At 41.8% G+C, this 27,314-nt stretch overlaps 1 protein-coding gene across 1 annotated transcript in view; it reads left to right on the forward strand.

Moving 5' to 3' along the window:
* Positions 1-27,314, forward strand: part of LOC124777229 — a 146,863-nt gene that overhangs the window by 53,044 nt on the left and 66,505 nt on the right. Inside the window, exon 4 of the mRNA XM_047252554.1 lies at positions 10,907-11,022. Within this exon, the coding sequence (XP_047108510.1) occupies positions 10,907-11,022 (116 nt within the window). The remainder of the gene's footprint in view (positions 1-10,906; positions 11,023-27,314) is intronic.

Below are 27,314 nucleotides of genomic sequence, written 5' to 3' on the forward strand. Positions count from 1 at the left end.
GTGGAATTTGCGAAGTAAATCACGCACAGTGTCACGATGCGGACACATCGAAGTAGGAAAACGCAATCTAAATTGCCGATTCACATGCTCTCTACCGTTTCCTCCTGCACGGAAAACATCTTACATTAAAAACGGTCTATCTGCAGTAGTAAGCATTCTCACTACACTCACCTTACACTACTTCCCCCCACCCTTCCCCACCCCACCGCCTATTTTCTCGGAGAACGGCGAAGTGAGAGCTGAACCTGCTGCCAACATTTCGCGCCCAGTTTTGTGTGTAGGTTGTAGTTATGGATATACATGTCACCTAGCCACTCAGTAAATGCTTCAGATGTTGCTGTGTTCTACCCTTATAAATTTCTGAAACGTCCCTCTTCGAAAATTTGTTGCTTGGAGTCAACAAATCCGACACACATCATGTGTGGTCCCAAGTTTCTCATATGCAGAACGAGGTTTAGTATATTATGCACCTGTTACTATAACATGTTTATAATCACTACAATCTCATCAGTCTTAATATTACGGTATTCTGTCACCATACCTTGAATTCTATCCATTCTTTTTCCCATAAGAAATAAAACTGAATTTCAGTAGTGTGGAGATCTGCCATTGCGCAAACTATTGTGATCTCTTGATTCTCAATAGCCGACCAATGATGATCTTCCACAGCAACCAGTCACCTCGATGAGTCTTCAGTCACGATCGTCACTATTTATACAACAACAATCTTTTCCACCTGCCACTATGTAAAATTTACTTGGGTAATTTAAGCAAGTTTGGCAATATTCTGTGATTTGTGTACCACGAATACCAATCATTGTAGCCAGAATCACAGTTTAGTTTTGTCAACTTGGAAACGTACTGCCGTTGGATGTGATATAGTCAAGGATCAATTTTTTGCCTTCTGCATTACATCACATCGAACAAAATAAGAAATACTTCTATGGTCTCCACACATTGCAGAGTCCAATGAAAACACATGTGCCATCACAATTTACATTTCTTATTATCATTTACACTGTCTGATGCATTCTCGACTGCTGTTTGAATGCTCCACTGTTTGAACGGATCTCAGGGATGATGTTCGTGTGGTCGTGGAAATTAAATACCACTTCGGCTATACAGTTGTGTGTTACCTTCAGCTACGAGTACCAGGAATTTCGAGACAAACTTCAGTACTGAATTGTACCTTGCTTTTACTGGTTTGGTAGAATTCTGTACATTTTAGAACTTGTCCACTACCCTTAAGTAGAAGTATGTATGTGTTTCTCAGTCTTCACTTTGATATTTTCGGTATCATTAGACATGGCTGTGGGAAGTCGTAGCAACGAGACGATTTATACAAGGGGCAGTTGGAAAATAAGTTTCCCCTGTCGACTGTGGGCAGAGTTGTGTTACATGGGCGAAAGACGACACGGCGCACGTGCAAGACACCGATACACCACTGGGTAGAGGTGGACCGCGATCAAGCAGATGGCGCTGTCGCAGTGCCTGCGCAAAGCGGAGTCCAGCCGCTCAGTCTTTTCCCGGAGTTATGGAAAGAAGGTGCGTTTTGGAGTCGTGGATCACAGGCGGAAGTGAGAGCTGTTATCTGCTATAAATGGGCACGTAGAGTATCAGGCACAGAAATTCATGACCGCCTTGTTGAAGTGTATGGGTCAGGTGTGATGTCAAGGCAAATGGTGCGGAGATGGTGCCAGCAATTCAGTGACGGACGTCAGCAAGTGTAGGACATACCGCGACCTGTACGGACGCTCACGGCCACTACAGATGCAAATATCAAGAAGGTGGACGACATGATTAAAGCGAACCGGCGTATCACCATCGATGGAGTAGCGGTAGAACTTGGAATCGGACATGAACGAGCTCACAAAATCATCCACGACATTCTTTCATACAGGAAGGTGTCAGCACGATGGATGCCGCGCCAAACGACCCCGACACAGATGGAATAACGCATGGCGTTCAGTCTGGAACAGCTCATGCCTTACCATGACTCTGGCAATGACATTCTGTTTCGGATTGTGACACGGGATGAAACGTGGGTCCACCATTACACATCCATGGAATGGAAACATCCGTCATCACCTGTCCGTAAGCAGTTCAAAAGCACTGCGTCTGCAGGTAAAGTGCTAGTCTCCGTTTTCTGGGACGCCAATGGAGTTTTGCTGCTGGACTTTCTGGAGGATGCAACCATCAATGCTGCGCAGTACTGTGCCACTCTGTCGAAATTGAAAGAGGTGATTCGGGAAAAGCGGCCTGGCCTTCTCAGATCTGGCGTTCTGCTGTTGGATGAGAATGCGAGACCACACACGGCGACGGCATCGCAAAACCATATTGCAACTCTTGGTTGGGAGCGCCTACACCATCCGCCTTACAGTCGGGATCTCGCACCAAGCGACTTCCATCTGTTTCCTGCTTTGAAGAAGACTCTCGGCGGAAGGCGTTTTGGCAGCAATGCTGATGTCAAACAAGCCGTTCTACGGTTCTTCCGTATGCAATGCCCTGATTTTTTCCTGGAAAGCTTTTTGAAGCTTATAAAGTGGTATGACAAATGTCTCAGTGTACTTGGAAATTATGTAGAAAAATATACACATGTCTTATCTTTAATGTGACATTTTCTTTTTTTTCCTTTCACACACAACTCTGACCACAGTCAACAAGGGAAACTTATTTTCCATCTCTCCCTCGTATATTAGCTCGGTAGACAGGCTTTAGTGCCCTGAGAAAGGTGGAGGGGATTTTGATATCCATCGTCCATGCTGGAGAAATGAAGACAGTCCTACGGTACTTGGGGCGGGAAGTCCCGCAGTAAGCCGCAAACACGAGCATGTGCATTTGGCAAACTGTTACAGCCCAGCGTAGGTGTCGTTTCAGGCACCACTAGATGTGGTCTCGGCAGATTCGTTCCTCTATAACCGATGGTGTCTTTCGAAGTCAACGCTTGTTTCCACGCTCAACTAAACCGAAATACTGAATCTCAGTTGATGTTGACACTGCTTTTTTAAAGGTCACCTGGGTGCTGTGTGTAGCCGTTTTTATCAGCGAAGGTGAAAAGCATAGGGTGATGCCGACAGTTACATGTGTTATCAGACACGTAGGCCACAGTGAAGTAATTGTGGGAGATTGACTGGAAGATTTGATGGAAAAATTTCGAAATAATATGTTATATAAAACCCTAAAATTTGTGCAGACATGTTTTTAACAAAGAAGCAGGCATATATGAGTATATTACCTTACCTTTACTGATACGCAAAGTCGCTGCTGAAGATGTTATACAACTGCTTAGTTGAAATACTTTTGTTTTTCCACAACATCTGATGTAATGTCCAAAAGCCATTGAATATTGCTGATAGAAGGGGAAATGGTGGGGAGCATGTATTTAAAGGATTTTATTTTGTATTCAATGAAACTATACTGTTCAATATGAATGGTTACATCAAATAATGATTTTACTTGATATTTTAATTGCAGACAGTGCCTAAAATAATTAAGAAACGTTATTAATCTTATAAAATAATTTGAAATATATTGAGTTCTTAGAGAATTTCAGTTATTGAGAAAGAGTCTGGCTGCAATGTTTGACATACAATTAATCTCTTTTTTTTCAGTGCCACACATTAAAAAATATCGCAGTTGTACCCTTCTTTTATTTTTGTAATAGAAGTCATTGTCTTCACAAATTATTATTTCTTAAAATCTAGAATGATAACCCTTCAGAAAATAAAATTTCCAGAAAGACATTAATAGTGGTCCAAATGGATGCAATGCATGGATGAAAAATTTTGTCATTCCTTAATTGTTGTGCTACAATAGTCACTTTTTGCAAAAAAAATTTAAAAGAGTATTTTGCAGTTACACATACATTTTCTTAAAGAAGTAATACAGAACTGTCAAATTTTCTCTAGCCATTCACCTAAGAATACAGAGACATCTTTCACAAGCACATTATTCTGAACGAATCATTATAATGGATATCAAGGATTATTTTGTACTTCCACTACAGATGGTCAGTGTTAACATTTCAAATCAAAATGGTTCAAATGGCTCTGAGCACTATGGGACTCAACTGCTGAGGTCATTAGTCCCCTAGAACTTAGAACTAGTTAAACCTAACTAACCTAAGGACATCACAAACATCCATGCCCGAGGCAGGATTCGAACCTGCGACCGTAGCGGTCTTGCGGTTCCAGACTGCAGCGCCTTTAACCGCACGGCTGTTAACATTTCCTAAATGCAGTATCGTATATACAATTTACATGATTCATGTTTCCAAATCATTGCGTTCAATGAATACTGGTTTTCCTCTTTCACTAATTCAACATTTCATCATTACATTTACCAACAAATTTATCTGGTTTTTCTCACTGTCAGGAATACCATGATTTTTTTTACAAAATGTTGTATCTCTGTCTCAATATTTCTCATTAATTTCTAGTTTGAATAGTTTTCTGAGTATGAATGAAATTTATGACTTGAATAGTGCTTGATCCACTAGGTTCCAAGTTACAAATTTGTATTTTTAAAAGTCCATGCTCTTATTGACACATTTCTGTGATTCATAGCAATTGTTCCGTCAATGTTTAAATAATAATCAAATTTGGTGATTCAATAAATGGACAGAGCAACTGCCAGTTAACAGATATAATCTATTAAGACAGTCCGGTATGTAAAATTACTGTTAATTCCAGTGAGGAATCATGCAGGCTGAGTCACCAATGATAAAATAATGGTATTCGATATATATTAAACCAAATGAATCTTACTCAGTTAATATTAAACAGCCAAGTTTGTGCATAATGCTCATTATAGAGAAAATGTTATGTATAAAGTAGAAAATGCACATGAATATTTTTTAAAAAAATTAAGAAAGAAACTGGATGGCTGTCTTCACAGATGTTAACATCAAACCTTTAACTTCCATGGAAAAACACAGGTACAAAAAGTCAAAGAACTTTTTCCCTCTGCTACAATTTATACAGAAAGAATACATCATTATGTTCATTTAATTGGAGACTTAATGCCATCACCCTGATATAACTAGAATCCGAAACTGAATAATCCTTCCATTACATTTTCAGAATCAATCTGGTTGTCGTGCACAAAATTTTGCAAGAGAAAAGTTGGATGTGAAAAAAAAACCAAATACTGAAGTGAAACACATAAATTTATCAAAAACAGGCTGATGCCATAAAACGATACGTTTTATACTCACTTTAACATCTATATCTTCATCTTTAGGCAAATAACTGTCAAATTCATCAGAAGAACTAATGAAAAATATTAGAACATATTTTCCAGTATATAAGAATACCTTGGTTTAACTGCAGAAATGCAAGCATGTGACGAATCTCTGCCATTAAAGACTACTATATTGCAGTGCCTGTGTTGGTTTGAGGTACTCTGCACTGTGCTTCAGATATGCATGCATTGCTGTGATGATCAGCCACATAAAACACAAGACTTATATACGTATTTGCGAATATTTTGAAACTCCAGCTGCACAAATTATTGGTGACAATGAAGATTTGTGGTAGACCTGGACTTGAAAGTGGATTTCCCACTTTATACGAGCGGTCACCTTAACCGCTTCAGCTGTCTGAGCACACTCCCAGGACAGACCTAGACTTATATATGACACTGATTTGTTTACATCCTATACTTGCACAGGTGCTGTGAATCCCATACAGGGAGATACATGTAATTAAAGATCTGGCCTTCTTATTAGGATCGAAATACTATATTGCAGTGGCCATGTTGGTTCGATGTACTCTGCAATGTGTTTCTTACATGCATGAATGCATGTCAGAGAGAACAGGCACTGCTGCAGTCGTCAGTTGCATGAAATACAAAAATTTTATTTTCATTTGCGAATACAGTGAACTCCAGCTGCGAAATTTATTGTTGACAACGAAAATTTGTGCCAGACCACAATCAAACCCGGATATCCTTCTTTACAGTAGTGTTTGTCATAACCACTTCAACTATATAAGCACGCTCCCTGAACAGACAAAAACATTTTGTGTCACCATTTTGTCTGCGTCCTATACCGTCAAAGCTGCTCTGAAATCCATGGAGAATGAGACAAATGATTTAGAGTCGTGGCCTCATTTTTACCTATGAAATATTATACTGCAGTGCCTTACTTCTTTCAATTTACACTGCAATGTCCTACATACATGCATGCATGTTTGGAGGTATGGGTTCTGCTGCGATCGTCATCTTTGTTAAATACAAGATTTATATGTGCATTTGCGAATATGACAGACTGTTGTTGCATAATTTACTGGTGACAATGAACATCTGTTCCGGATCAGAACTCGACCTTGCATTTTCGGCTTTACAATAGTGGTCGCCTTAACTGCTTCAGCTATCTGAACATGCTCCCCAGAGAGACCCGGACATCTGTATGTCACCGTTTTCCTATACTCACACACACATGCATGCTTGACTGAAGGACATTGCAGAGTTCATCAAGTCCAACACAGCCATTGCAATATAGTATTTCATGTCTCAAAGTAAGGCCAAGACTTTAATTACAGATCTTTCCCTGTATGGGATTCACAGTATCTGTGTGAGTGAAGCATGTAGACAAAACGGTGACATGTGGAAGTTCGTGTCTGTCCAGGAAGAGTGCTCGGATATGTGAAGCAGTTAAGGTAACTGCTCATGTAAAGTGGGAAATCCTGTTCCAGTCTAGCACAAATTTTCCTTGTCACCAAAAAATTTTTGCAGCTGGCGTTTCACAATATTCAGAAATGGGAGTATAATTCTTGCAGTGAATTTTTCATTGAGCTGAATGAATATGATATAAGTGGTAAGAATTGAAACCTGCTAAAAGTATATGAGAAATTTCTATACAAAGAATCTTGGAGAACTTAAAATTTATGTTTATAACTGATGGTTTGCTATTAGCTAATATGTTTGAAAAAATTGGAGAAACACCTATAAACCACAATGATTCGATAATATGATATACTGCACCAAGATTGTGATGGGATGCAATAAAGAAAAAACCAAACAGCTATTGAAATCTTTACATAGTTACAGTTTGATTTTTAATTCTTGAGAAATGTATGAGAGAAGGATTATCATGGTGCTGGGGAAGATAAGTTCACAAGCAACAGATATATGATTAATTATTATTCAGTTGGCATATATAAAAAAAAATTAATACTCAAGAAAAGAAGCAAATTATCAATCCATGTTGATGTCAATAATCTACATGCATTTGATGCTTTTATGTAGGTGTATTATACAGAATTTGAATTTAGTACCTCATGAGAAATAGAGCTGCAGCTTTACTGTATGATTAAATGATGATGGCGTCCTCTTGGGTAAAATATTCTGGAGGTAAAATAGTCCCCCATTCGGATATCCGGGCGGGGACTACTAAAGGGGACGTCGTTATTTGGAGAAAGAAAACTGGCGTTCTACGGATCGGAGCGTGGAATGTCAGATCCCTTAATCGGGCAGGTAGGTTAGAAAATTTAAAAAGGGAAATGGGTAAGTTAAAGTTAGATATTGTGGGAATTAGTGAAGTTCGGTGGCAGGAGGAACAAGACTTTTGGTCAGGTGATTACAGGGTTATAAATACAAAATCAAATAGGGGTAATGCAGGAGTAGGTTTAATAATGAATAAAAAAAATAGGAGTGCGGGTTAGCTACTACAAACAGCATAGTGAACGCATTATTGTGGCCAAGATAGACACAAAGCCCATGCCTACTACAGTAGTACAAGTTTATATGCCAACTATCTCTGCAGATGATGAAGAAATAGATGAAATGTATGACGAGATAAAAGAAATTATTCAGGTAGTGAAGGGAGACGAAAATTTAATAGTCATGGGTGACTGGAATTCGTCAGTAGGAAAAGGGAGAGAAGGAAACATAGTAGGTGAATATGGGTTGGGGGGAAAAATGAAAGAGGAAGCCGCCTTGTAGAATTTCGCACAGAGCATAACTTAATCATAGCTAACACGTGGTTCAAGAATCATAAAAGAAGGTTGTATACCTGGAAGAATCCTGGAGATACTAAAAGGTATCAGATAGATTATATAATGGTAAGACAGAGATTTAGGAACCAGGTTTTAAATTGTAAGACATTTCCAGGGGCAGATATGGATTCTAACCACAATCTATTGGTTATGAACTGCAGATTGAAACTGAACAAACTGCAAAAAGGTGGGAATCTAAGGAGATGGGACCTGGATAAACTGAAAGAACCAGAGGTTGTAGAGAGTTTCAGGGAGAGCATAAGGGAACAATTGACAGGAATGGGGGAAAGAAATACAGTAGAAGAAGAATGGGTAGCTCTGAGGGATGAAGTAGTGAAGGCAGCAGACGGTCAAGTAGGTAAAAAGGCGAGGGCTAATAGAAATCCTTGGGTAACAGAAGAAATATTGAATTAAATTGATGAAAGGAGAAAATATAAAAATGCAGTAAATGAAGCAGGCAAAAATGAATACAAACGTCTCAAAAATGAGATCGACAGGAAGTGCAAAATGGCTAAGCAGGGATGGCTAGAGGACAAATGTAAGGATGTAGAGGCTTGTTTCACTAGGGGTAAGATAGATACTGCCTACAGGAAAATTAAAGAGACCTTTGGAGAGAAGAGAACCACTTGTATGAATATCAAGAGCTCAGATGGAAACCCAGTTCTAAGCAACGAAGGGAAAGCAGAAAGGTGGAAGGAGTATATAGAGGGTTTATACAAGGACGATGTGCTTGAGGACAATGTTATGGAAATGGAAGAGGATGTAGATGAAGGCGAAATGGGAGATAAGATACTGCGTGAAGAGTTTGACAGAGCACTGAAAGACCTGAGTCGAAACAAGGCCCTGGGAGTAGACAACATTCCATTAGAACTACTGATGGCCTTGGGAGAGCCAGTCATGACAGAGCTCTACCATCTGGTGAGCAAGATGTATGAGACAGGCGAAATACCCTCAGACTTCAAGAAGAATATAATAATTCCAATCCCAAAGAAAGCAGGTGTTGACAGATGTGAAAATTACCGAACTATCAGTTTAATAAGTCACAGCTGCAAAATACTAACGCGAATTCTTTACAGACGAATGGAAAAACTGGTAGAAGCGGACCTCGGGGAAGATCAGTTTGGATTCCGTAGAAATGTTGGAACACGTGAGGCAATACTAACCTTACGACTTATCTTAGAAGAAAGATTAAGAAAAGGCAAACCTGCGTATCTAGCATTTGTAGACTTAGAGAAAGCTTTTGACAATGTTAACTGGAATACTCTCTTTCAAATTCTGAAGGTGGCAGGTATAAAATACAGGGAGCGAAAGGCTATTTACAATTTGTACAGAAATCAGATGGCAGTTATAAGAGTCGAGGGGCATGAAAGGGAAGCAATGGTTGGGAAAGGAGTGAGACAGGGCTGTAGCCTCTCCCCGATGTTATTCAATCTGTATATTGAGCAAGCAGTAAAGGAAACAAAAGAAAAATTCGGAGTAGGTATTAAAATTCATGGAGAAGAAGTAAAAACTTTGAGGTTCGCCGATGACATTGTAATTCTGTCAGAGACAGCAAAGGACTTGGAAGAGCAGTTGAACGGAATGGACAGTGTCTTGAAAGGAGGATATAAGATGAACATCAACAAAAGCAAAACGAGGGTAATGGAATGTACTCAAATTAAATCGGGTGATGCTGAGGGAATCAGATTAGGAAATGAGACACTTAAAGTAGTAAAGGAGTTTTGCTATTTAGGGAGTAAAATAACTGATAATGGTCGAAGTAGAGAAGATATAAAATGTAGACTGGCAATGGCAGGGAAATCGTTTGTGAAGAAGAGAAATTTGTTAACATCGAGTGTAGATTTAAGTGTCAGGAAGTCGTTTCTGAATGTATTTGTATGGAGTGTAGCCATGTATGGAAGTGAAACATGGACGATAACTAGTTTGGACAAGAAGAGAATAGAAGCTTTCGAAATGTGGTGCTACAGAATAATGCTGAAGATTAGGTGGGTAGATCACGTAACTAATGAGGAGGTATTGAATAGGACTGGGGAGAAGAGATGTTTGTGGCACAACTTGACTAGAAGAAGGGATCGATTGGTAGGACATGTTCTGAGGCATCAAGGGATCACCAATTTAGTATTGGAGGGCAGCGTGGAGGGTAAAAATCGTAGAGGGAGACCAAGAGATGAATACACTAAACAGATTCAGAAGGATGTAGGTTGCAGTAGGTACTGGGAGATGAAGAAGCTTGCACAGGATAGAGTAGCATGGAGAGCTGCATCAAACCAGTCTCAGGACTGAAGACCACAACAACAACAACATGAGAAATAGAAATTAAGTGAAGAATGATTCTTTTCATGGATATATTCCTGAAGTGGATATTGATTATGTAATACAATTACATAATTCGCCCAAGGATACACTACTCACACCAGAAAATAAGAATACTCCATGAATAAACGCATGAAAATTATTGAAAAATGTTATTTAAATCACCATCATTGCGTAATATTTATATTATTTCTTTTGTCACGCTTCTACATTTAAAGAAATGAGTAAAACTCTGTGGTCACATTTGTCTGCTTGTTAGCTATCCGGCAGGACTATGTTGTTATCTTTTCCTGCCACCCCGGAGGTGTTTCCTGGTGCCGGCCAGAGTGGCCGCGCGGATCTAGGCGCTACAGTATGGAGCCCAGCGACCGCTAAGGTCGCAGGTTCGAATCCTGCCTCGGGCATGGAAGTGTGTGCTGTCCTTAGGTTAGTTAGGTTTAATTAGTTCTAAGTTCTAGGGGACTGATGACATCAGAAGTTAAGTCGAATAGTGCTCAGAGCCATTTTTATTTCCTGGTGTAGAGCATAGGACACTCAAACCGTGATTTCATTATAATAACCAAAAGCGTCATTACGTTGGGGCATTTCCTTTCCAGGTTCAGACGGCTCTTCTGGCGAGCAGAGCGCAGAACGGTCGTCCTCCGTGGTGACGGTGGTTGTCGGCAGCACTGCCTATCTCCCGTGTAATATGCCCGACACTAACAATTCATTGGTGAGCCACAGTCTAACTTAAATAGTCGCTAGACTCATTTTGTGTAAGTTGTTATGGGCTGACAGTTGGGGCGACATTAGCGAACCAACCTGCCAGAAGTCTGGCTGTCTCTTAACAATATATGGACACGACAAATAATACAGATGTTAAATCTTTTCCTTCATAATTTAGAACATGTACTGTATTTTTGTATCCCAAGCTTTAGCAAACTGCCAAGAGAAATGAATGGTTGTAAAGTAAATTCACACAGATTTAAAACTGGTGTATGAGATGAGTAAACAACAACCTGTTTCAGATAAAATGTTTTCGAATTTCCTTTATTACTTCATTGTCGCAACTGTTGATGTTTTTTTGCCCAAAACAGGAGTTTTCTCAATAAAAACTTTTGTTACACTGATTGGTAGAGGGAACAGTAAATACAATGCAAACTGGCTACTTAACATGTATTAACTATTACAAATTCTGAGATGTTGTTGTTGTGGTCTTCAGTCCTGAGACTGGTTTGATGCAGCTCTGCATGCTAGTTTATCCTGTGGAAGCTTCTTCATTTCCCAGTACCTACTGCAACCTACATCCTTCTGAATCTGCTTGGTGTAATCATCTCTTGGTCTCCCTCTATGATTTTTACCCGCCACGCTGCCCTCCAATACTAAATTGGTGATCCCTTGATGCCTCAGAACGTGTCCTACCAATCGATCCCTTCTTCTAGTCAAGTTGTGCCACAAACTCCTCTTCTCCCCAATCCTATTCAATACCTCCTCATTAGTTATGTGATCTACCCATCTAATCTTCAGCATTCTTCTGTAGCACCACATTTCAAAAGCTTCTATTCTCTTCTTGTCTAAACTAGTTATCGTCCATGTTTCACTTCCATACATGGCTACACTCCATACAAATACTTTCAGAAAAGACTTCCTGACACTTAAATCTATACTCGATGTTAACAAATTTCTCTTCTTCAGAAACGCTTTCCTTGCAATTGCCAGTCTACATTTTATATCCTCTCTACTTCGACCGTCATCAGTTATTTTGCTCCCCAAATAGCAAAACTCCTTTACTACTTTAAGTGTCTCATTTCCTAATCTAATTCCCTCAGCATCACCCGACTCATTTCGACTACATTCCATTATCCTCGTTTTGCTTTTGTTGATGTTCATCTTATATCCTCCTTTCAAGACACTGTCCATTCCGTTCAACTGCTCTTCCAAGTCCTTTGCTGTCTCTGACAGAATTACAATGTCATCGGTGAATCTCAAAGTTTTTTATTTCTTCTCCATGGATCTTAATACCTACTCCGAATTTTTCTTTTGTTTCCTTCATTTCTTGCTCAATATACAGATTGAATAACATCGGGGATAGGCTACAACCCTGTCTCACTCCTTTCCCAACCACTGCTTCCCTTTCATGCCCCTCGACACTTATAACTGCCATCTGCTTTCTGTACAATTTGTAAATAGCCTTTCGCTCCCTGTATTTTACCCCTTCCACCTTCAGAATTTGAAAGAGAGTATTTCAGTCAACATTGTCAAAAGCTTTCTCTAAGTCTACAAATGCTAGAAATGTAGGTTTGCCTTTCCTTAATCTTTCTTCTAAGATAAATCGTAGGGTCAGTATTGCCCCACGTGTTCCAATATTTCTACGGAATCCAATCTGTTCTTCCCCGAGGTCGTCTTCTACTAGTTTTTCCATTCGTCTGTAAAGAATTCTCGTTAGTATTTTGCTGCCGTGACTTATTAAACTGATAGTTCGGTAATTTTCACATCTGTCAACACCTGCTTTCTTTGGGATTGGAATTATTATATTCTTCTTGATGTTTGAGGGTATTTCGCCTGTCTCATACATCTTGCTCACCAGACGGAAGAGTTTTGTCAGGACTGGCTCTCCCAGGCCGTCAGTAGTTCTAATGGAATGTTATCTACTCCCGAGGCCTTGTATCGACTCAGGTCTTTCAGTGCTCTGTCAAACTCTTCACGCACTATCATATCTCCCCTTTCATCTTCATCTACATCCTCTTCCATTTCCATAATAATTCTGAGATACAAAATCAAATAACTGGAAGCCACAGCGATATCCATAAATAAGTAACTGGAAATGAACATTGCTTCGCAGCTTACAGGTAGCCAGTTACATGTGGCCCTTGTTAACCACGGACTTAAATATTGCACACAACGGATACGACGCTCATCCGGAGAATAGATTTGTCCAAGGTGTCAGCTATCATGGTCTCATTTGTGTGCCAATTAAATTTCTTCTAGCTGTTCATTCAAGATCCATAATATTTGAAGATGGCACTTCCACCTCAGTGACAAAAATTACAAGAAAATGGCAATGAACAAGTCTAAAACAACGCTTCATGAAGTAACTAGCACATGCAGCATCACATAAACTTCCAAAACCCCGAGACAATCACATATAACACACAATTAATTGGAAACATCAAAATTTTAGCTTAAAATAAAGGATTGTAACGGTTTTATTATCACATCTCACCAGCTCCGCGCCGCGCGGGATTAACCGAGCGGTCTGAGGCGCTGCAGTCATGGACTGTGCGGCTGGTCCCGGTGGAGATTCGAGTCCTTCCTCGTGCATGGGTGTGTGTGTGTTTGTCCTTAGGATGATTGAAGTTAAGTAGTGTGTAAGCTTAAGGACTGATTACCTTAGCAGTTAAGTCCCATAAGATTTCACACACATTTGAACATTTTTGAGCCAGCTCCGTGAACAAAAATTTTGAGTAAGTTTAACACAGCTAGCATCTAGTTTAAACAGTTGCGCATTAGACAAATCCTTACCAATTGTCAATGCACCATTCTTACATGATACCCTTAGTGACTAACCAACTGAGAATGGCGCTGCCTGTGAGCTTTGTTTTAGCTCGCGTGTAGAAGCAGACACTGTGAATCTGGCAACATACGTTGGGGATAATTTGACACATCCAAGTTCGAGAGTTCTGAAGAGTGCACACACCTGAAAACAGCCTACAATAAAGAAGCGAAAAGTGGAGAAAAGCCAGAACGAGCCAGTTGCAATCCATATGTGGTTGAGTGGAGTGCATCTATCCACAACATATTCTCTCCCGGAAATTCGACTGCAATACAGCAATATCCCCAAAACCACTGCTGAGCTGAAAACAGCCATTCAGGAGGTCATCAACAGCATCGATATTCCCAAAATTCAGCGGTTCATGCAGAATTTCGCTATTCGTCTGCACCACATCATCACCATGCTATATATATGAGACATGGCCACGATAGATGAGATGTTGTGGCCTAAACTGTTTTAACCCTTAGCCGTGAAGTTGGTCTGTGACTGAAACCGGTCGATATTTGGGTTTTAAATAAAAAAGGAGCTGATGGTCAAACATCCATTTCATACATTACTTGACGGCTGTTAGAAGTCACCTTCAACAAATGTTCCCTTGAATTAGTCTAGGTAGAGTTAGATGCAGAAACAGTGGCCCAACTTTGCGCTCACCCCAACGTTGTCATTTAACAGGGTAAGCAACGGCTGGAGCCTGTTGGCAGGCAAATCACTCATTCGTGTGCCAGTACGAGTGGTTGGCATTGTCAAAACTTCACTCTGCATTCCCGGTGGTAGCCTGGAGTCGAGCTCGCGGCCGCAGGTGTATTTGCCTGACGCGCCAACGTCCAAGGGCTTTTCCATGATCATTCCCTGTGCGGCTCTCCTCTTGCTACGAGCAAAGGTCGTTCGCTGCAGCACGGGAATCCAAGATCCGTTCATCTTGAGGTTTTCTTCTTTCTTGTTGAAGCTATTCTCATGTTTGTGTATTTCTGTAGCTTCTCTGGACAACCGGGTGTCATAGCTCTTCGCTACAGCCGCCGCGCGGGATTAGCCGAGCTGTCTAGGCGCTGCAGTCATGGTCTCGGAGGACGTTAGAGTCCTCCCTCGGGCATGGGTGTGTGTGATTGTCCTTAGGATAATCCAGGTTGCGTAGTGTGTAAACTTAGGGTCTGATGACCTTAGCAGTTAAGGTCCATAAGATTTCACACACATTTGAACATTTCGCTACCGCCAGACCTCCCGTGTCGGCGAATTTTACTAGGTGGTCCGTCCGCCCCCGGTAGCTGAGTGGTCAGCGCGACAGAATGTCAATTCTAAGGGCCCGGGTTCGATTCCCAGCTGGGTCGGAGATTTTCTCCGCTCAGGGACTGGGTGTTGTGCTGTGCTAATCATCATCATTTCATCCCTATCGACGCGCAAGTCGCCGTAGTGGCGTCCAATCGAAAGACTTGCACCCGGCGAAAGTTGTACTCGGCGGGAGGCCCTAGTCACACGACATTTATTTTATTTACTACGTGGTCCGTCTCACACGGCGCGTGCTCTGCCACAGCAGATTTCTCCACCTGCCACAATCTGCAACGCCGCTTATGTTCAGTGATACTGGTGTTGATTGATCGTCCAGTCATTCCAGTACAAACTTTTCCGCGTGTACAAGGTATGCGCGTACATTCCCGACATTGGAAGTGGATACCTTTTCACGTTTTCCGATCTGGGACTCTCTCTGATCTTCTTTGACGGTTTGTAGATAGTCTTTACGCCATGTCTGCGTATTACGAGGCTGATTCTGTCCGTCACTCTGCGAATGTATGACCTTTGTTACACTTATTGTATAGCTGGTGGAGTACCCATTGCTCCACAGAACGCTTTTCAGGTTTTGCATCTCTCGTCTGAGGTGCTGTAGCTCTCGTATTTGTCTTGCTCGCGTTACGAGCGTATTAATCATGTCTCTTTCTCTGACTCGGGTGGTGATTTGATAGACTATGCAGGTATATGTCCGTGAGTGTCGGTTTTCGATATACACTGTGTCCCAGGTTTTCACCATCCCTTGTGACCAGCATATCGAGAAAGGGTAGCTGTTATTCCATTTCTAGTTCCACTGTAAATATTGTATTGGCATGGAGGCTATTCCAATGTCTTAGGAAGTCACAGAGCTGTTCCTCACCATGGCTCTACACAAAGAAGGTATCGTAGACGTACCTGTACCACACCGTAGGTTTACAAGGTGCCAAGTCCAGTGCTTGTGCTTCAAAATGTTCCACGAAGATGTTGGCCGCCAGTGGACTAAGAGGACTACTCGTGGCGACGCCTTCCAGCAGTTCATAGAAGCTGCCATACCATGTCAAATAGCTCGTTGTAAGACGTCGTGGTCTCCTGACCTTCATTGCTTACATATTACGCCCTCACAATCATATTCCGCACATCAAGACGTTTCATTCGAACCCAAACTCGATAAGATAAAGTCAATGTTGTATGAATTCATGTAAACGATATGCAAATAACTAGTAAATCGTAAGTGCGCACCGAGATTGAAATACTCGAGGCTGACGTAACCACACACAGTCAAGACACGATGGTCGCAGGGGCTTTTAGTTCAGGAGAGGCAAACCGCACGCCGGGGCGCCGGACTCTTCAGAGTACGAGTCAACCTATCTACGACGGCTGGCGACTGCCCGTAGAGCAGACAGCATTTGCCCGAGTGAAAGGGAGAACGACCCCGTGTTTGGCTTAAAAGCAAATTCCGCTACATTGTGTGGAAGCGCCCAGCCTACGCATTGTTTGCAAACATAGCATGGAGTTTCAGAGGTTTTCACAGGGAGACCGCAAACGCCAAACGCCGGTGCTACAGATTTCTGGATTGGTCGCCTTAAACGAAACGTCATTCTCCCGTTTTAGAAGAGCAATGCTGATTGGCAGACGATATTCCTGGCGCCTTGAGCTTAAGAAGTGATGGAAGAGACCGAAAGATATACTCCTTCACGTCTGGTGTGGAGAGGGGCCGTTTCGCTGTCGCTCTTGGAGTGAGAACACATAATGAGAGTGTGTGCCCTCGTACGTGTACTCAAAGAGCGAGGAACAAGTCTCTCCTCAGAACATCACTGGGAGAGCACCTCTGTCAAGAGCGAATCGAAGTGCGACTCTATATTGAGTGCTTGCGATTAAGCATTGTTCACTGTGTTGGCCGCCACACTTATTGTGCGGCGTGAACGGACAGAGTTATAGTTAAACGCCTGCGAGCGAATTGAGTGGCATCGCGGTGGACTGGTTATCTGACCAGTGTACCACGCCAATAGTTAGACTAGGGGCGAATAGGAGTCCTTGACTTCATCAAGGCATAGGGAGAGTTTGATTGGCGAAGTCAATCCAGATAGGACGGGAGTTATGTGTCAGCAGCGAGCGGCGCAGACAGCAGTCATCGCAGCTTACCGTATTGTGCGCTACAGCTCTTGCGAGCCTCATATTTCCTCCACAACAGTACACTTCACTGCATTTCACACACGACAGCCTCGACCGTACCTAGCAACATTCTAACGGATAATTATTCAAGTTGAGTAGGCGCGGCTCTCAGCCATTCTGCCAAGTAAATAACCATCTTAAACTTTATATAGAAATTTCATTAGCGAATCCTATCCTCAAGAGGTAACTTCACATTCCGAAAAGAACCCGGAAATAACTTGTTGAGTTCATAACTAAAAGTGTCATTGTGATTTCTCAGAATTTTTGCAAAATAAATAATTTTCGTTAGTTTCATGTTTACTTACACTAACTAGCACTACTCCATTACCCAAGTATCCCACTAGTTACATAAGAAATTTTGTGAATTTTTGTGTCATTTACTTACAGCGGACGACTCGAGAAGATATTTATTGCTGAAAGTTTCTCAGGCATTTCTCTTTAGAACGTTATAAGCCTCTGTCTGACTTATGTAGTAGTGTGGGGGGTGGAAATTGCATCTTGCAGGAGCCACAGGGTAAAGGGTACATCTCAGATTAATCCGTTGCGCAGAATGACAGCATAGCACCCACACGCTCACATCGTGGTGAGATATTCATGAGAATTTGGTGATGTCTTGCGCGAAAATGGAACCGAAGTTCTCCATAGAGTCATTGAGTGGCTCTTTCATAAACGAAGAAACAATATCAGAGCTTATCAGGATGTCGTGTGGTCCAAGTTTTAGTTTCTTCAGTATCTGAAAGTAATGTCCTGAGTCCTTTAGTATGTGTCAGTCTTCCCCATTTGCAGCTGGAGCAGAGAGGCCAAGTGCTTCGCCAGTTTATACGTCGGTGTGCCAGGGGGGCTAACAATAGGTCTTAATGGAACATTATTCCTATTGATCTTTGGTAATCTATACAGCGAAGGTGATGGGGCTTCTATGTAACGCAGGTTCCTCTGCATCTCCGCCGAGAGGAAAGACGCCTTGATTAACCGATTCGTATTTCGTATGATCCGATGCGTCGGATCTGCGCTTAGTTTTCTGTAAGTCGTTGGATCTAATATGTCGCGGTTCTTCTGCTCATGAGCTTAGGTTTTCATTATGACGATCTATTTTCCTTTATCGGCAGGCAGTACCAATATACTCTTGTCGGCGTTCAGACTCTTGAGTAACAAGTGAAATATTAGCTGTCAGGAACAGTTTAGTCCAGATATCTGCCAGTTGTTTCCCTGTACCCACTACTGATATACAATGAGATGATAAAAGTCATGGTTCAAATGGCTCTGAGCACTATAGGACTTAACTTCTGAGGTCATCAGTCCCCTAGAACTTAGAACTACTTAAACCTAACTAACCTAAGGACATCACACACATCCATGCCCGAGGCAGGATTCAAACCTGCGACCATAGCGGTCGCGCGGTTCCAGACTGTAGAGCCTAGAACCGCTCGGCCACTCCGGCCGGCATAAAAATCATGGGATAGCGATATGCGTATATACATATCGCGATAGTATCCCGTACACAAGATATAAAGGGGCAGGTATCGTAATTTGTACTCAGACGATTCATGTGGCGAGGTTTCCGACGTGATTATGACCACGCGACGGGAATTAACAGACTTTGAACGCGGAATTGTACGAGGTGCATTGAAGTTCTAAGGCCTCCGATTTTTTTTTTCTCCGGAGTGGAAAGAGATAGAAACATGCGCATTGTTTTAAAATGAGGCCGCATTAATTGTCAATACACCCCAGAGATGGCAGCACCGTACGGCAGATGGAATTTTACCGCCAGCGGCGAGAATGAGAACTGTTTTAAATACTTAAAATGGCGACGTTTTCCTTACTTGAACAGCGTGCAATCACTCGTTTTCTGAATTTGCGTGGAGTGAAACCAATTGAAATTCATCGACAGTTGAAGGAGACATGTGGTGATGGAGTTATGGATGTGTCGGAAGTGCGTTCGTCGGTGCGACAGTTTAATGAAGGCAGAACATCGTGTGACAACAAACCGAAACAACCTCGGGCTCGCACAAACCGGTCTGACGACATGATCGAGAAAGTGGAGAGAATTGTTTTGGGGGATCGCCGAATGACTGTTGAACAGATCGCCTCCAGAGTTGGCATTTCTGTGGGTTCTGTGCACACGATCCTGCATGACGACCTGAAAATGCGAAAAGTGTCATCCAGGTGGGTGCCACGAATGCTGACGGACGACCACATGGCTGCCCGTGTGAGCAATGTTGACGTGCAACGACAGCATGAATGGGACTTTCCTTTCATCGGTTGTGACAATGGATGAGACGCGGATGCCATTTTTCAATCCAGAAACAAAGCGCCAGTCAGCTCAATGGAAGCACACAGATTCACCACCACCAAACAAATTTCGGGTAACCGCCAGTGCTGAAAAAATGATGGTATCCATGTTCTGGGACAGCGAGGGCGTAATCCTTACCCATTGCGTTCCAAAGTGCACTACGGTAACAGGTGCATCCTACGAAAATGTTATGAAGAACAAATTCCTTCCTGCACTGCAACAAAAACGTCCGGGAAGGGCTGTGCGTGTGCTGTTTCACCAAGCAAACGCACCCGCACATCGAGCTAACTTTACGCAACAGTTTCTTCGTGATAACAACTTTGAAGTGATTCCTCATGCTCCCTACTCACCTGACCTGGCTCCTAGTGACTTTTGGCTTTTTCCAACAATGAAAGACACTCTCCGTGGCCGCACATTCACCAGCCGTGCTGCTATTGCCTCAGCGATTTTCCAGTGGTCAAAACAGACTCCTAAAGAAGCCTTCGCCGCTGCCATGGAATCATGGCGTCAGCGTTGTGAAAAATGTGTACGTCTGCAGGGCGATTACGTCGAGAAGTAACACCAGTTTCATCGATTTCTGGTGAGTAGTTAATTAGAAAAAAAATCGGAGGCCTTAGAACTTGAATGCACCTCGTAGATAGATCTAGACGCATGGGACATTCCATTTCGGAAATCGGTATGTAATTTAATATTCCAAGATCCACAGCGTCCAGTGTGTGCAGAATAACCAGATTTATGGCATTACCTCTCATCACAGACAACAAAGTGGTCGACGGCCTTTACTTAACGACAGAGAGCAGCGGCTTTTGCGTAGAGTTGTCAATGCTAAGAGCCAAGCAGCACTGTGTAAAACAACCGCAAAAATTAATCTGGGACGTTCGACGAACGTATCCGTTAGAACAGTGCGGCAAAATCTGGCGTTAATGTTCTATGGCAGCAGACGACCGACGTGAGTTTGGCGCAGACCCCACGAAACCATGGAGCCGAGTTGTCATAGAGGCACTGTGCAAGCTGGTGGTGGATCCGTAGTAGTGTGGGTTGTGTTTATATGGAATGGACTGGGTCCTTTGGTCCAACTGACCCGATCATTGACTGGAAATGATGATGTTCGGCTACTTGGAGACTATTTGCAGCCATTCATGGACTTCCCGTTCCCAAACAACGATGTAATGTTTATGGATGACAATGCGACATGTCACTGGGCCACAATTGTTCACGACTGGTTTCAAGACAATTCTGGACCGTTCGAGCGAATGATTTGGCCACCCAGATCGCCCGAAATGAATCCGATCGAACATTTATGTGCCATAATCGAGAGGTCAGTTCGTGCACAACATACTGTACCGGCAACACTTTCGCAGTCATGAACGTCTATACAGCCAGCAAGGCTCAGTATTTCTGCAGGGGCTTCCAACGGCTTGTCGGGTCTTTTTCCTAAAGGAAGTAGCTGAAAAACCCAAGTCTACTTGTCCTGCAATGTTTTTATTTCTTGATCCATTGCTCTCTTTTACTTGTCTTATTGATCTTACATCATAGCTACTTGAAATATATGTGGCTCTTCACAATCTGTAAAGTAGAAACTACATAACCTTCACATCTTATGGGAGATTTCATCAATCACGTAACTATATTCTCCCATTTATTTTCTCATAGCATTTATTTCCTCATGTCGTTGTCTTCAGTTTAAATAGCTTTTTGAGAATTGTCGAGTCTTGGAATTCTTCAGCAGGATTATTCATAGCTACTGTAACAAGCTCGTCTACCTGCTAAAGTAAAGTATTTTCTTCAAAAATGAAATTTCGTATGGGATTAACTTCTTGTCATCTGTTGACCAAATAAGATAACCTTTCATGTCATCACAACCAAGAAAGATTACTTTTACGGCTTTCTGGTCCATCTTCTTTCTCCTTTCCTTGGGAACACTAGCATGCAAACAGATCTTACTATATGCAAAGGCTTTGTCTCAGGTTTCTCTCAATAGCACAATTCATATGAAGATAATCCAGAAACGATGGAAGATCGTATTCGATGTGAAATGTAAGCTGCTGGACGTATCATTTCGGCCGAATAAAACACCCTGGAATATCACTGTGAACATTCATCACTGCTCAGTCTGTTTCCAAAACGGTACGATTCTCACTCAAACAGCAGCCATTTTGCTGTGCAGTACACAAAAATGTCAGACGGTGAATTATGCCCTCTTTGTGTAGAACCTCTCTAACCACGTTGTTGTCTGACTGTCCACCACTATCACTGAAAAGAATCATAACACCTAAAACAACAATCTTTGCTTGAGCTATAAATTACCTCGGTTTACGAACAAAATCAGATATTGCTCCTACGAAACAAAAATTTCAAAAACACAAAAAACTATATCCAGACACAGAGCTTTGAAATAGGCTACGAGTATCTGTATGACGCTCTCCCAGCATGGTAGCTTTTTTGTCTTATTCCAAAGGGAAGTCGATGACGTTTACCATAAACAAAATCTTCACATAAGTCAAAGTGCAGGTCCAGTTGACATTCATCTCCTTGCAGATATTTTCTATCAACTGATGTTTACTCTGATGTTCAAATCTTTCATGATGCAACTGCTGTAATTGTTGTTGATTGAGTGCATTTCCTACAACAGAAAATTGACATTTAACACTTCTCGTAGTCACTTTGAATAAGTCTCTGAAGCGAAAGGGTAATCCACTCAAGTTGGACATTTGAACCAATTTTAAGAGCGCATTTTCCACAGACGACATATCTAGCTATATTCTTGTCTTTTAAAGCAACTACGGAAGATACGTTTCCATTAGTTTTTGTACATACCGTAAGTCTATCGTTAGTTTCTAATAATTTCCCTTTACTGTTGTTTCGGTATTTATAGTTCCTTTACCAAACGCTTCAACAGTACTTCTACCTACTATCTAACAATGTGTGTTGACAGTAACAATTCAAAAACCTTAAAGTTCCTTCTGTCATAGGGAACGTATTGTTCAGGTACCCATATCCTGTTTTGCTTCATTGTAGTCAGAATACATCACATCAGATGTCATAGGAAGCAGCTTCATACTAAATTTCTTGTCTGAAACATTGTTAACTTCAAACTAAAGCATGTCTATCATTTTGGTAGCTTTCCATCTGCTATTCACTTTGATCATATGAATCTGCTTTTTGCAAAATTGCAAATTATTTTATCCTCCTCCTTGAAATCCTTAGAATATTTTTTTTTTGTTCTTTCGAACTTAACGTAAGTTCCTCTTGCGAAGTATATTCTTTTTCTTTACTTTAGAAATCCCTCTCAAAAGCACAGACCGTGTATCAGTTTATTAAAAAATAAATCAGATATTTTACAATTATTCGTACCGTCGTTGTTCACTTGTTGCTTCGAATCAATTGTCAAAGTTTCAAGTTTACGTACAATATATTGACACCAATATCATCAATGAAATTTTTCTTAAAATGAAAGAACGGGGAACAAGTGTCATGCATCTATGCACTTATATCCAAATGTCTTGAGCGGAAGCATTTCACCTTACCTGTTTCAACATTTCTTCAGTCATATTTGTTGTCAAGACAGTTAACAAATTGGTATCAGTAGTGAGAAATGTTTCCACAGAAGCACTACATGGCTATCTTTCCGTCACACTTGCATCTTCTGCAGCTGTATGTGATTTTGCTAACGGATCTTCAACTAAATCAAATGCTTCTGAAATACTTCTCTATTAATTTAACATTGTCTAATGATTTTTACGTTCTTACACTTCACTCTCTTTTCAATGCGAGAATGACCTAGTTAGTCTAATCACATCATCTTCAAAAGTCGTCTTTATTAAGGAGTTTGTATCGCATTTCTCGAGGTTTTTTTTTTTCTCTTTTGGAAGGAAGGACTGGGCCATAAGGGATCGAACATCATTGGTAACGTTCATAAATGTCAACATAATTTATTAAAATCACAACTGTTTCAATTAAAGCAAGTCACATTGATTAAAAAAGAGAAGATTGAAATGTTGAATTTTGGGACTTTCAAAATAATTTAAAACTTCATCAAAATAATAAAATTCAGTAATTAAATACAGTGTTAATTAAGAAAAAACCTTCATGATTTAAATATCTAATCAAGCCTAATAAAATTAATCAATATGAAAGAGACTAATAACTCCAGCAAAAATTATAAAAATAAATTTCCAAGGTTCTCCCATCCATGGGAGGTAATACCAGATAACAGAAACCAAGAACTTTCTGCCTCATAATTGTGAAGTGTGGCTTCAATTTTAGAAACGCCAAAAACACAGGTGGAGCAGCGTTATCCCAACATATATATATATATATATATATATATAGGGTGAGTCACCTAACGTTACCGCTGGATATATTTCGTAAACCACATCAAATACTGACGAACCGATTCCACAGACCGAACGTGAGTAGAGGGGCTAGTGTAATTGTTTAATACAAACCATACAAAAATGCACGGAAGTATGTTTTTTAACACAAACCTACTTTTTTTTATATGGAACCATGTTAGTATTGTTAGCACATCTGAACATATAAGGAAATACGTAATCAGTGCCGTTTGTTGCATTGTAAAATGTTAATTACATCCGGAGATATTGTAACCTAAAGTTGGCGCTTGAAACCTCCGACGTTCAGTTGCGTGTTGCAACAAACACGGTCCACGGTCGGCGAGCAGCATCTGCAGGGACATGTTTACGATGACGACCGTGTTTACGAGTGTGGCTGTAGTGCACTGTTGTGGTTTGGTCTAGCTGTCGCAGTGTCCGCATGTAGCGCTTGCTGCTATTGTTTTTCTGCATTCGTCTCCGCACGCAGACCAACTGTAGTACACCGTGTTACCAGACGTCTGTGATAGTGTAGTGTTGTCGGAACTGTGACCATGGTGTATTCGAACTCTGAAAAGGCGGAGATGATAATCTATGGCGAGTGTCGACGAAATGCAGCTGAAGCCTGCAGGGTGTATGCAGAACGGTACCCGGACAGAGAGCATCCAACGTGCCGCACATTGCAAAACATCTACTGCCAACTGTATGCAACAGATATGGTCGTAGGACGCAAACGGGTCCGTAACAGGCCCGTCACAGGAAAAGCGGGAGCAGTTGGTGTGTTAGCTGCTGTTGCCATGAACCCACACATGAGAACACGGGACATTGCGAGAGCCGGTGGACTGACTCAAAGTAGTGTCATGCGCATACTGCATCGTCACCGCTTTCACCCGTTTCATGTGTCGCTACATCAGCAATTACATGGTGATGACTTTAATCATCGAGTGCAATTCTGTCAATGGGCATTAACAGAGAATGCGTTGCAGTTCTACCTGTTTATCAATGAAGCGGGTTTCACAAACCACGGGGCAGTGAATCTACGGAACATGCATTACTGATCCGTGGACAATCCTCGCTGGCTCAGACAGGTAGAGCGACAGCGACCGTGGACTGTAATTGTATGGTGCTGAGTCATTGGCGACCACCTCATTGGTCCTCACTTCATTGCAAGGGCCCAAACAGCTGCAACATACATCGCGTTTCTACAGAATGATCTGCCAGCGTTGCTCGAAAATGTCCCACTGGAAACGCGTCGACGCATGTGATATCAGCATGATGGTGCACCTGCACATTCCGAAATTAACACTAGGCTGACCGTTGACAGGATGTTCGACGGACGTTTCATATTACGTGGAGGACGCATAAATTGGCCAGCCCGTTCTCCTGATCTTACACCTCTGGAGTTCTTTCTGTGGGGTACGTTAAAGGAGAATGTGTACCGTGATGTGCCTACAACTCCAGAGGATATGAAACAATGTATTGTGGCAGCCTGCGGCGACATTACACCAGATTTACTGCGGCGTGTACGACATTCATTACGCCAGAGATTGCAATTGTGTGCAGCAAATGATGGCCACCACATTAAACATCTATTGGCCTGACATGTCGGGACACACTCTATTCCACTCCGTAATTGAAAACGGAAACCACGTGTGTACGTGTACCTCACCCCTCATGGTAATGTACATGTGCATCAGTGAAAAAGACCAATAAAAAGGTGTTAGCATGTGGACGTAATGTGCTGTTCCAGTCTCTTCTGTACCTAAGGTCCATCACCTTTCCTTTTGGATCCCTACGTAATTCGGTACTCTCCGATACACAAGATCGAACAGCGGAGGAGTGGTACTCAAGCGTCAACTTTAGGTTACAATATCTCCGGATGTAATTAACATTTTACAATGTAACAAACGGCACTGATTACATATTTGTTTATATGTTCAGATGTGCTAACAAAACTAACAGGTTTCCATTTAAAAAAAACGTAGGTTTGTGTTAAAAAACATACTTCCCTGCATTTTTGTATGGTTTGTATTAACCAATTACACTAGCCCCTCTCCTCACGTTCGGTCTGTGGAATCGATTCGTCAGTATTTGATGTGGTTTACGAAATATATCCAGCGGTAATGTTAGGTGACTCACCCTATATATATATATATATATATATATATATATTGGGATGCCTTACAACATGGGCAGCCTGGGGAATACTGGACTCTCCGCCTTCTACTAGTGCTGTTCGGAAAGTAAGTTCCGATCGGTCGTGAAATGGAAACTACTGTGAAAATCAAAGCTGTTTTATTTCCAATGGTTAGCTATACCTTACAGCTACTTCTGTAGATAGTCGCCACTCCGACTTAAGGCATTTGTCATAGCATTTTACCAACTTTCCAATACCCTCGTCACAGAAGGCAGCCGCCTGTTCTTTCCGCCAATTCACTACGCGGGTCTACAGCTCGTTGTCTGTGCCAAAATGTTACCTCCATAGCTAGCAGTTCATGTGAATAGAGATGAAAGTCAGGACGGGCCAATTATGGGCTATGTTGTAGGTGATCAAACAGTTCCCATCGAAAACGCTGCAGGAGCATCTTCATTGCCCCTGTAGAGTGCGGCCGAGAATTCTCATGACAAACGAAACGCATGACAGTTGCGTTATGTGGGCTGCACGATATCAGCCAAAATCTCTGATCAGATCCTCATACTTGGCGGGAGACACTATTTTTCTTTCTGTTCACTCAGAACTTGAAACAGCGATGGGCATACTGGAGACACCACCCAACTCATCTGTGCAAAACACCATCGGATTTTCACAATGGTTTGCACTTCGCGACCGATCGGAACTTACTTTCTGAACAGCCCTCGTATAACATACTGTAAATAACTTTAAACACAGACACCACTATGTTAAAACAGATGAGGTAAAATATCAGCCTCAAAAGGAATCTATGAAACCTAACTTAAGCAAACACCACCCAAGCGGAATACACTACTGGCCATTAAAATTGCTACACCACGAGGATCACGTGCTACAGACGCGAAATTTAACCGACGGGAAGAAGATGCTGTGATATGCAAATGATTAGCTTTTCAGAGCATACACACAAGGTTGGCGCCGATGGCGACACCTACAACGTGCTGACATGAGGAAAGTTTCCAACCGATTTCTTATACACAAACAGCAGTTGACCGGCGTTGCCTGGTGAAACGTTGTAGTGATGCCTCGTGTAAGGAGGAGAAATGCGTACCATCACATTTACGACTTTGATAAAGGTCGGATTGTAGCCTATCGCGATTGAGGTTTATCGTATCACAACATTGCTGCTCGCGTTGTTCGAGATCCAATGACTGTTAGCAGAATATGGAATCGGTGGTTTCAGGAGGGTAATATGGAACGCCGTGCTGGATCCCAACGACCTCGTATC

Source organism: Schistocerca piceifrons, chromosome 2 (genome assembly GCF_021461385.2).
Source record: "Schistocerca piceifrons isolate TAMUIC-IGC-003096 chromosome 2, iqSchPice1.1, whole genome shotgun sequence".
NCBI classification, from domain to species: domain Eukaryota; kingdom Metazoa; phylum Arthropoda; class Insecta; order Orthoptera; family Acrididae; genus Schistocerca; species Schistocerca piceifrons.